This window comes from Fukomys damarensis, unplaced genomic scaffold (genome assembly GCF_012274545.1).
Source record: "Fukomys damarensis isolate Sample0158 unplaced genomic scaffold, DMR_v1.0_HiC HiC_scaffold_26, whole genome shotgun sequence".
NCBI lineage: Eukaryota > Metazoa > Chordata > Mammalia > Rodentia > Bathyergidae > Fukomys > Fukomys damarensis.
In genome coordinates, this window is record NW_022900938.1 from 14,633,395 (window position 1) to 14,645,634 (window position 12,240).

Consider the following 12,240-nt stretch of genomic DNA (forward strand, 5'->3'; position numbering starts at 1 on the left):
AAGTTTATTGGTACATTTAAAGCAAACAATATGGTTACATTTATCCTTGGGATCTTGTATCTTTACATGATATACCTTGGTTCTTTTTTTTTTCCCCATACGCCTGTCCTCCCTTCACCCCACTTCACCCTTCGCAATCATAACCTCTAACTGAATGGCAAATGGGACACTGATAAGAATGAAACGAGACCATCTAACTAAAGTGTCCAGTACATGTTTGATCCTTCTCCTTCCTTTCTCTGGTCATCGTGCATGCTGTTAGTGGCAGTCAACACCTCCTTGTGACTTACTTTGAGTACTGCCTCTAGTAGAATAAACCATCTGAGCTTTTCTTTAGGCAAAATGCAACCTTCAGTTTAGAGGAAGCATAGATTAGATTGCATTTGGCTCATTATTTTAAACCTTTATTTCTGCCCACCAGAAGTCAGCAGAACCTGTTTGTACTGACTGCTGTTCTGGAAGGGAAGAATATTATGCAGGCTCACATTCTCTAACTTGTCATCAGTAATTATTTATAAAATTCATGAATTTAAGCACCTGTTTTCTAAGGTATAAGTCTCATCTGCCTTGAGCAGGAGTTAGCAGCTAAGGAGATGGTGATCAGTCCCACATTCTACTTACTTTCGTTTTTTTTAAAGAGTAGGAAAAATTTACTGAGGGAATGAAAGCTTCTAAGAGTTACAGAAGGGGGACTGGAAAGTGGGTTGCCCACTCACCCTAATTTTCAAAGATGTTTTATACAACAAAGCCATGTGGTGAGGCGGGTACAAAGTGGGACTAAACTACAAGACCCAATGGAAAACTACAAGGTGGGCATGAGGTGGGGCAAAACTATGACCAACCAATAAGATTACAAGTACATTCACCGAGGTAATATTGATTAAATAGGGGTCAAATGGGGGAGCAAGTCACACAGCAAGCATATAAGGATTTTCAGTAAGGGTAGGGGTCAGGGATATTTCCTGGAAAGGCTGGGTTAAGACCTTGACCCGCACCAAGGTGATTGCAACCTACTTTGAGAGGCTTTGAGAGTATCAGGATTAAGCCTAGACCAGTTTTTTTATATGGCCCAGAAATAAGTGAAGGGCAGTTTTACTCTGGAAGGGTTCTAGGAAAGGAAAACACCATTCTGGAAGCTTTGTCTTAAAATCCAGCAGCCACAGAGGAGGAAAGTGCCTTGAATTAAATACTACTGAGAACTGTGTTATTTTTCAGGAGCAGGACAGTGGAGAAGACACAAGAATAGTGCCTTTAAGTGTGGCAGAAGAACTGAATTTTAACCATCTCAGATGTAGAAAGACATTTAAGATCAGAAGCTTTTTTTTATTGTGGATCTGCAATCCTTAGCAAAACACATATCTAGAGACAAAAGCTGTGATTGACTTCAATTGCATTGCCAAGCATAAAATCAAGCCAATAATCAAAGAACCCGAATGGCTGCTTTTTGCCTCTTGAAAGGAATGAAAGTGTTTTAGACATATTGTTTAGGGCCTTACTTTTTAAATAAATTATTTTGAATCTATAATATCTAATTTATAACTTAAATACCCTACAGGCTGTTGAGCAACTCTCTGATCTTATAGAAACCTTCCCAAAGCCATGTCTTACCTTTTATTAACAAACAAACTGAAACGATCTCCTGCAGGCAGGCACTTAGAAGTGCTTATTTGAGCTTCTGGAATGCAGCCTCGGAACCAGGTTCCCAGGTTAAAATATGGCTGGCTTTTGAGTTTTTCTATAGGCTGATAGATGGGTCACACAATCTCAGTATATCCTGACAGCTAAAGGCAGCAAAAACCTATAATTTCTAGAAATCTCCTTAGTGGTTTTAGGGTCCTGGACTGTGGAGAGGAAAGAATTAGTTTAATTCTTTCTTCACCCAGTCTTTGGGCTCCCTTAGATATAATAAGGCCTAAATATTTTATGTCAAGGCTGCAAAATTGTGTCTTAGGCCTAGAAAAATTATAACGTATGTCTGTTAGAAAATTCAGCAGAACACAGGCGTCTTGGCTAGCAAGCTCTTCTGAGCGGGTATATAACGCTATACCATCTACATATTGCAAGATAACTTGGGAAAAACCATAGTATTTTTTTATCAAATTGATAGATGGGTCACACAATCTCAGTATATCCTGACAGCTAAAGGCAGCAAAAACCTATAATTTCTAGAAATCTCCTTAGTGGTTTTAGGGTCCTGGACTGTGGAGAGGAAAGAATTAGTTTAATTCTTTCTTCACCCAGTCTTTGGGCTCCCTTAGATATAATAAGGCCTAAATATTTTATGTCAAGGCTGCAAAATTGTGTCTTAGGCCTAGAAAAATTATAACGTATGTCTGTTAGAAAATTCAGCAGAACACAGGCGTCTTGGCTAGCAAGCTCTTCTGAGCGGGTATATAACGCTATACCATCTACATATTGCAAGATAACTTGGGAAAAACCATAGTATTTCCTTTTATCAAATCAGGATCTAGGGATGTCCTCATCTCTTTCTGATAAATAGTTGACAATTTCAAATAACTGAAGGGCTTAGTTCTCATGTTTCTTAGACCTTTAAGAATACATGCCTGAAAACCTCTTCTGTTTTAATCTTCTATCTGATTAGCAGGCCAGTAGGGGTCTTGTAGAGAAACTACTTGTGTTCCAGTAGAAACCAGTTATTCCCCTGGCTGCTAGTCTTTTGAGCTTCCAAAATTATGATAATTATTTGTCTCTAAATGTAATACTACTTGTCTCTTATTAAAAACCAATATTTGATTTAAAATCAGTATTACAGTGTTGTTTTCATCTGCATTCTCGAAAGACCAGTGATGTGGAACATTTTTTCATATATTTACTTGATGCTTTTACTTCTTTATCTGAGAAATGTCTGTTCATTTCAGATGCCCATTTTTGAATCTGGTCTTTATATTTGGGGGGGCTGATTTTTTTGAGTTCTTTATATACTCTAGATTATAGTCCTTTGTCTGAGGAGCAGCTGGTAAAAATTTTTTTCCAACATTGTAGGTTGTCTTTTAGTTCTATTGATGGTTTCTTTGGCACTGCAGAAGCTTCTTAATAAGATGAGATCTCAGTTGTTGATTCCTTCTGCTATTTCCTGTGCTACTGAGGATTTGTCCATAAAGTCTTTTCCTATGCCAATGTCTTCCAGAGTTCTGCCTAACTTATCTTCCAGCAAGTTTAGTGTTTCTTTTTAAATATTTAGATCTTTAATCCACTTGGATTTTAGTTTAGTGCATGGTGAAAGATAAGGGTCTAGTTTATAGGAAGAAAAGGGCTAAAGGTGTAGGGGAAATGGGAAGGGTAGGGGAAAGGTAATAAGGGAAAAGAAAAAAATGAGAAAATGAAAAAATGGAAATAAAGTATTTGTAAATAGGGAAGGGAGGAGGGGTGAAGGGAGGGCAGAGATAAGGGGAAAAAATGAGAACCAAGATCTGTCATAAAAAGGTACAAGATCCCAATGAGGAGTGTAACTGTACTGTATCACTAAAATGTACCAATAAACTCAATGAGAAAAAAAGAGCAATATTACATATTTCCAATCTAGTCCATAGGTCTGAGTAAGTTCTCTAAAGACCTCAATGTACATATCAGTGACATCCAAAAACTTTATTAGGTCTCATTTAATCTGTCTTAGATCACCGAGAAAAAGACACATGAACACAGATAGTCCCATATTTGCCATTTACTTCCTGCAAGAAATATTGCTTTTGAGGGGCCTGAACAACTTAGCTAAGGATGGATATAGCCTCATGGAGATTTTAATTATGGCTGGCCCAGATACTCCATCCTCAGCACCTGTGGTCCAGGTTTAAAGTTGTCTTAGAAACTTTGTTCTCAGGTTCTAGATGGTGAGTAACCACCTCAGGCTTAGAGGTACTGAATGTCTTAAGGGTGAGCTGTCTCATGACATTTACACTTGAACACAAGAATTACTTCTAATGTAAAGAAAATCTCAACATAAGATGACTTTGACCATTTTCTCTCTTTTACAGTATAATTCTAATTGTGAGATAGTATGTGTACTTGGCTTTAGGAGGTAACCACACCATGTGCAGGTGTAGAGAAATACTAAATTTCTCCTTAATGCATTTGAAAGGAGTGTGAGGTTCAGATATGGAGTTCCTAATCTGAAATAAGAGAAACAAATATGGTGTCCCATAGTCTCTGCTTGATTCCTGTGCCCCCAAGGTTTATTCCACTCCACGGTAGGTAGCTACCATCTGGAGAGACCCAGAAAATAAAACCAGACTGGACTATTTATCCTTTACCAGTCTGCAATCTTATCTTCCTCAGGTAACTCATATCCTTACTCCAGTAAATAATCTCAAAGCACAAGTTACAATTGACTTCAGCTAGAACAATCATGTTTAGAGAAGCATCGCTAGCAAACCAAGAGATTCAAACCACTGCTTTCTAGTTCCTTGAAAGAGAGAGGAAAATAGGACATTTTTTCTGCAAAAGAGATCACCTTCAGAGTTGCTAAGTTGGAAATTCTGCCCTGGATCCTAGGGTAGAGAAAGCTCTGAGAAATTTCTGTTGTCTATGCAGTCATTTAGGCAACTTTTATTAGCAGCAAGACAAGGCTACTCCTTTAAGGTCCATTTTAAATTCACTAAGTATTTGAAACTCATAGATCTTCCTAGCAACCACAATCCACATTAGTAAAGGCACCTTTATTGATTTTTTTACATGCACACAGGAAGGAAGAAAAATGCTGACCAAAATAGTCCCATATTCTAGTTAGCATGTAAAAACAAATGTAAATTTCTGATTGCTATTTTTCCCAGTGTAAGACAAAACAGTTGTTTCGAGTTGTCTTACTCTGACTTTTTGGAAGGAGGGGAAATCCGACTATGAGGGATTTTCAGATGAACTCCCAACCAGTTGTAGACAAGTTTAAGGGAAGTTTTTAACTCACTAGCAGAGAGAAAAAGTCCAAATAAAGCTCAAGCTGGTTAAACATTTTTAAAAAATCACCATATAATATTTTATAAGACTACAGTCAGTGTTCCAAAGTCCATACCCTATTGAAAAAGGTGTTTTTCTCCCCTACATACTTAAATGATGAAGACCACGCCTAGGAGGAGGGAGAAGGTTCAGGCAGTTTTTTTTTTTTTTTTTTGGTACCGGGGATCGAACTCGGGTCCTTGCACTTGCAAGGCAGGCCACCGAAACGCTGAGCTAAATCCCCGGCCCCGGTTCAGGTAGTTTTTAATCTATGAAAGATTTATTTTGTATGTTTGCCTACAGATCTGTCTTACTAGTAGTAGGGAAAGCAGTCCAAATCTGTAGCTCAACTCTTAACGGAGGCTTAATAAAGGGCTGTTAGCATCGTTTCAGATCACTCTGAGACAGAGAATATCTGATGATCACTGACAGAGTTCCCTTTTCACCTCACAGAGGAGTCCAGATAAGACAAGATGTGGAGATTTTCTGCTGATTACCTGGATGGGCTGTCAGGAGCTAGTTTCTTCTGAGGGACCTTTGGGTGTCTGTCAGAGAGTAGCCCTGGCCGTGACCCCTTAGTTTCTGCTAGTTCCATGCACTCAGAGATCTGTCTCCAAAAGTAACCCAAATGCCTGGTCAACGTTCCACCCGCCATTGGCATCAATGGGAGTGGGATTCACCAGAGGGAAACTGGAGAAACCTGTCCTTTGCTTTGAGAATGGAAGCTGCCCTAACCTCACGTCATTGGACTCTCCAATGAAACTGCACTACTGGTGATTCTATTTCAATACATTACAGCCCCTACGGTATCATTCTGTGTTTGCCTTAGTTCCTCTGTCCTCAACCCTGCACTTAACTGCAAATCTTTGTTTATCCTTCTTCCAAAATCTACTCCCATCGAATAGCTTTTCTACGCACTTTTAGATTGCATCTTCATCCTGTGGCCTTTTTATCAAGTATACACACAATTTAAGTGATATTTTCCTACTGTCTTGTGTTAGTTCTCTTGTTGTTTCACTGTATGGAATGAGACCACTAAGAGCAAGCACCATGTCATTTTGGATCCTGCACTTCTCCTGTTAAGACCATCTCCTTGTAGTGCTGTCTCATAGGACTTTCTGTGATGAGGAAAAGGCTACGTGCACTGGGCTCATCTCCATGGAAACCCCCTGCCACAAATGCATAGTGAGCACATGAGATGTGCCCAGTGAAACTGGAAGAGTGGACTAGATTTTACCGCATTTATTTTCTGTTTAAATTGTCCCATGTGGTTATTATTTTGGACAGTGCACTGAAAGGGTTATGTAGAATGTAGGTGATAAACTATTGGAGTATTGCTAAGTAAATTTATAACAGCAGAGAAATTTTAGTAAGCCATCCAGTCAGTAACAGAAAGATTGATGCATATATAAAGCAGCTGGGCCTAGGTTTATGTGGAGGCAACTATTCTTTTCTTTATCATTATTGAGTTCAATTGCCTACTCCTATATATGCTATGAATAGAGAGTTTGATAAACTCTCAGAAAACACTTCTAAATCTTTAAACATACAAATGAAATTATTTTGTCATAAGCACAGTACATATTTTCAAATTTTAGGTGGAAAAATTTCTCACGGTAGGGTCTTCTATAATGATCTAAAACTATATTTTAATGTTGAATAAACTGTATGTTAAATATCAATGGATTGTAGTTGACTTCGAACTGGTAAGGCTGTGGATTCCAAATTTGATCAGAATTAATCTTTTATTTTTTATTTTTATTTATTTATTTTGGTACCAGGGATTGAACTCAGGTCTTTGTGCTTGCAAGGCAGGCCACCAAACCGCTGAGCTAAATCCCTGGTCCTTAGAATTAATTAATCTTTTAAACCATAGAAAATTACTCCTTTTTCAATTAGCGAGAACAATTGTATTTTGAGCTTAAGACTTTGGACTTTTAAGCCATGAAATAATCACTGACCTCATGAAACATCCATTATGTACAATAAATGGAGGTGAAATAGGAAGAAAATGTAAAAGAAATATAACTGTATACAATGGCATGTACTGAATCACTGAGAACTTTTTGTACAAAGAAAAGATGGCCTCTGTTTTATAAACATGATGGAATCTTCCTTTAATTTACTAGCACTGGCTCACTGAACTGGAAATTTTAGCAATGGTCTTTGCTGCTGCCATTCATGATTATGAGCATACAGGGACCACAAACAACTTTCATATTCAGACAAGGTAAGTTTGATCGGTGTTAATACCTATGCTAACTTTTAAAATTTATTCTCCTGCAAATTATTCCTAAGAGGATTTTTGAAAAATAAAGATTTGAATAAGCGAGTTTTAATAGATTTCTAGCAAAAGTCTGGAAGCTATAACCCTTTGAACCAATCAACTATTTTTCATGAAACTTGATGTATTTTATGGCATATGTAGCAATGTTAAGGACATAAAATAGAACAAATTCTGTCTGCCGAGAACTTATACAGTGAACTATCACACAAGTCAGACATGTATTCACGAAGACAAGTCTCATAGTATATTGTTTCAGGCTTTGATTTCATGCCATTATATATTTGAATGCAATAAAATTACACTTTTGAAGAAAAATACTGAAATCAAAGACATGTAATTCCCAGGCCAGTATGAGATATTGAATTCAAATAGTTGAAAAATGAGATTCCTTTGTGATGGTTATAATGGCAGTTGTTTGAACCAGAAAAGTAATGCAGTATATACGTAGTCTGGTAGGGATGCCTTTGCAAACTGCCACAGACTAGGTAATTTAAACAACCTGTGTTTATTTTCTCACAGTTCTGGAGGCTGAGAGTCTCAAAGTGTCTGATTTGGTTTCTTCTGAGGCCCCCATCCCTACCTCCTTGTTGTGTGCTCACCCGGTCCTTTCCCCATGCACACAGCCCTGGTGTCTCCACTTCCTATCAGGATATCAGTCACGATGGATTTGGGCCTCACCTTTATATGCCATCATTTAACTTCAAGCACATCTTTAAGGATTGCATTAGTCACATTTTCATCCCTGAGACAAAATACCAGGCACTTGCCACTTAAAGAAAAAGAAGTCTATTTTGACTCATGGCTTTCAGTGGATTCAGTCCATGGTTGGCTGGCTCCAAGGTAGAAATGGAATAGTAAAAGGGCCTGGTAGAGGAAAGCAACTCAGCTCATGGAAACCAGAAAGCTGAGAGAATGCAGGATCCTGGGACATTAATACTTCCAGGTTAAGCTGTGAATGATCTACTACAACCAGGCCCCAGTTCCTAACCACACATTCATCAGCAGGTTAATTCACTGACGATCAGTCTAACACCCTGATGATCCAATTGCCTTCCAAAAGATCCCACCTCTGAAGGCCTATTGCAGATCTAAACCATAACATTCTGCTCCTAGCCCCTAAATGATCCATGTCTATCTTATTCTGATAAACCCATTTAGTCTATCTTTAAGAGTTGCCAAAGTTATAACAGTTTGAGCATGGCTGAAAAGTTGGATTCTAAAGTCTTCTCTGAGATTTAAGGCAAACTCTTAGCTATGAGCCCCTGTGAAAATAAAAAAGCAAGTTGAATATTTCCAACATGCAATGGCACAGGGCAAATATTCTCATTCTAACAAGCAGGAACGGAGGATAGAAAGAAACTGGATCAAAGCAAATTCTGGTGAGATGTGAGCTCCAAAGCTCAGGCAGCCCTTCCCCAGTGGCCCTGCTGGTTTCAGCCCACATATCCTCTATCTAGGGCTGACTCTGCTCACTGCCTTCAGCTTTTCTCACCAGACGTTTCTCATTATTGGCGTCTCTGATTTCCTGGGGTCTCCACTCTACTTTCAGGTTTCCTCTTATAGCTATGTGCCCTATCAGGAGCACATTGCCTCCTAGCACCCCAGCCTTTTCTTTAAAATGTGTGGAAGCCTCAGATGTGGTGTTCTGTATGCCTGAAAAAGTAGCACCATGTGGATGACACCCAGGTCTGCCACTAGTTCAGGCAGTAGTGTGGCCCTCTTAGACAATGACTGCAGTGCCCTCTGAGGGTGTGGATGGCTGCATTCTATGAAAAAGAGCTCTCCTGAGGCTCTCATCTCTAGGTACAGTTTTCAAAGTATAACCTTCTATATCCTTGAGACTATTCCTCTGCTACATCGTTCAGTCTGCCACTTTTAAATTCAGCTTCACACAAAATCTTTTACAGCAAGGACAAAATGTAGACAAAATTTCTCACCCGAGAGAAATTGCATGGCCACTATTCCAGTTTTTGAGAGTCCTCATTCCCCACTGGAAGCTCAAAAGCTCTACCTTTACTGTCCACATTCCTGTGAGGATTCTGGACTTCTGAACTCCAACCAGAATCACCCATTAAGCTCAGGGCACAGTATTCTAGAGTTTCTCTAGTTGTCATCTCCAGATCTTTCCAAACTCCTCTAACAAACCACATGGTCAGGTACAGTCATGGCAACAACCCTATTCCAGCCACCAATATTCTGTATTTGTCACTTTCCTGTCACTGGGACAAAATACTGACACCTGAAATATAAAGGAGAAAAGTTTTACTTTGGTTCCCAGTTTTCAGAGGATTCAGACTGGGACAGAAATAGCACAGTGGAAGGAAAGAGCAAAGAAAGCTGCTCAGCCCGCAGCAACCAGGAAACAGAGAAAGAGCAGCATCTTAGGCAAGAATATACCCTTCCAGGCCATGCCCTGAGTGACCCTCCTCGCACAAAACCCTGCTTCTTAATAGCACATTCAGGCCTGAGTATCAATCCACTAATGAATACTGCTCCCCGGCAATCTGATTCAGTCACCTTCCAAAAGGCCCACCTCTGAATAAAGGAGATGTGGTAGGGACATTTTTTATTTAAACCATAGCAAAGATTTGATCTTTAAATACAGTCACATCAATGCTTAGGACTTCAGTATATGAATTTTGGGGAGACATAATTGTCTATATTGAAAGGCACTCTAATCTTATCCTAGTTAGGCAGATAGACATCATTGCCTGAGAGGTAGAATTCAGTCTGGAACCCATCAGGGTTTAGGCTTTCTTTATAGATTCTTTGGGCTTTGACAAATGTGTAGTGCTATTTATCTATTACTGCAGTGTCCTAATAATACCTAGTTTCACTGCCTTTAAAGTCCCTGCAATTCACCAATTTACTCCTCACTTTTGGCAATATTGACTTTAAGATCTTATAATTCTTTTCCTTTTCAAAATGTCATGTAGCTGAAATCATACAGTAATCTTTTTAGACAGGTTCTTTTATTTACAAGTATATGTTTGTTCCCTCACCATGTTTCCTCATGGCTTTTATTAATGAGTGATATTCTACTTATCACCAGATGAACTGGTGTACTCAGTTTATCTATTCACTGATTGGAGGAAACCTTGGTTTCCAAGTTTTGACACTTGTGAAAAAAAGTGAAATAAGTACACCTATGAAAATTTTTTATGTGGTTATTTTGTTTGTTTTTTTTAACTAAATATATTTCCAACAATTAATTTTCCAGGTACACAGAGTTATTGTTTTGATGTGTGAGGTATGGAAAACTATTACATATTTCAGATATTTGTTAAACTATTAGATATTTTAGAACTTGAAGTTACTCCAAGTGACTGAAATCCATATTATAGGTGATCAGTACCAAATCTCAGAGGGTAAGACTTTAAAAAATCAAAGCTCTGCAGAGGTAATGGGACCTCTCTCGATGTACAGTCTGATGACAGCAGTACCAGGACCAAGAAGCTGAGAAAAAGGGACACACACTCAATCCTGTTCCTGGTAACTCCATTCCCACAGCCAGACAGACAGTCAATCCAGTCTTCTGCAGCCTGAAATGGGATGGGCTTATATATCATGGGCCCTCGATGGAGAGAGAAAGACCTGAAATTCAAACAGTGAATGTTGGGGAAGACATTCTTTCTATTCCTGGAGGGAAGGATTTGCAAATTTCCCAGAGAGACATAGAACAAAAAGAAAAGAAAGTCTTGGAAAGGAAAAACATTTTGCTATAGTTAAACCTGGTGGGACCTGGTTTAACTGAAATATTACTCATCTACATATATTTACAGAGTATAAGGAGTTGTTTTGCTTTTATTTGTGATAACCATCAACAGGAAAGAAGACGGTTTATCATTTTTATTTATCAAATCTTCTTTACATGCATGGAATCCATGAGGATTTTAGTTAAAGACAAGTCATCATTTACTGGGCTCTGTACAGGACAACAGTTTTGCTATTTGAAGAAGAAAGCAAGTGATTTGCTTAGCAGTGGACTTTTCTGTGAGATGCAGCACTAGAACACCACTTCTAGCTTCCTCTTTTTTACTTCGTCATCTGCAATTAGACGAAGAGTTCTACTTTATTTGTACTTCAGTCTGTGATGAAGAAGGTGAAAGAAGAGAATGGCCAAGGAAGAGAAAGATGAAGACAAGGAGAAAGGCGGGGAGGGGGTGTTCATCTTTCCTGATTTTATATTAAGAACCATTTTTCATATTTCCTTAAAAAATGTCTAGCAGGGTTAATTATTTCATGGGTTAATTCTGTACACACTTTCAAATGAATACAAGCCTTGAAATGACAAAAATGTGACAACACAATAAGCTTTTTGAACTATTACCTTTACATGTTGTAGAAGGAGAATTGATATCAATAATGTAACTGACATCAATAATTCTATTGTACTTTATATTAGTCAATGTCACTTGGTTTAGGGTGCTTTCTAATATGGAAACTCATTTACTGTATAATGCCGGACGGCTGAAAAGCAATTTAGAACAGGTTGGAGTTGAGTTCAATACAGAAATTTTAATGCACACCATCCTTGAAAGTGTAAATAAATGAAAGTAAGTGCTCTTTGTGAACAGAAAATGCCGAGCTACATGTTACCATGGATACTGGATGCTGCTTAGAGTCTTGTTCTTTTCTTAGAAGTTAAGAGCATCTCAAGCATTAAGACCATCCTGTACACTCAGCAGCCGTGTTAGACCCGTGAGACAAAGACATGTATTTCCTACAGTCGAATGTGGTTCAACAGATTTGCTTATTCTGAAAGGCAAAGATAGTGATACATACTTGGAATTGCTCTGATATTCCATGTAATTGCTTTGACAAACATGATGCAGCTAGATTTGGTCCATATGAAATTATTAGAAAATCAATTTTTCCTGTAGCCTCAGCAAATTTTGGAGAATACATATCTATGGCCTTTTATTTGGGCAAAAGATCTATTTAACTATCCCTAAAAAAAGAAATATATATATATATATATATATATATGTGCGTGTGTGTGTGTG

General features: G+C 38.3%; 1 protein-coding gene across 3 annotated transcripts in view; it reads left to right on the plus strand.

The window, feature by feature from the left end:
* Pde1a (phosphodiesterase 1A) overlaps nt 1-12,240 on the plus strand; it is a 313,193-nt gene that overhangs the window by 256,330 nt on the left and 44,623 nt on the right. For all 3 annotated transcript variants that reach the window (XM_033756279.1, XM_033756277.1, XM_033756280.1), the window contains one exon: nt 7,077-7,177. In XM_033756279.1, the coding sequence (XP_033612170.1) occupies nt 7,077-7,177 (101 nt within the window). The remainder of the gene's footprint in view (nt 1-7,076; nt 7,178-12,240) is intronic.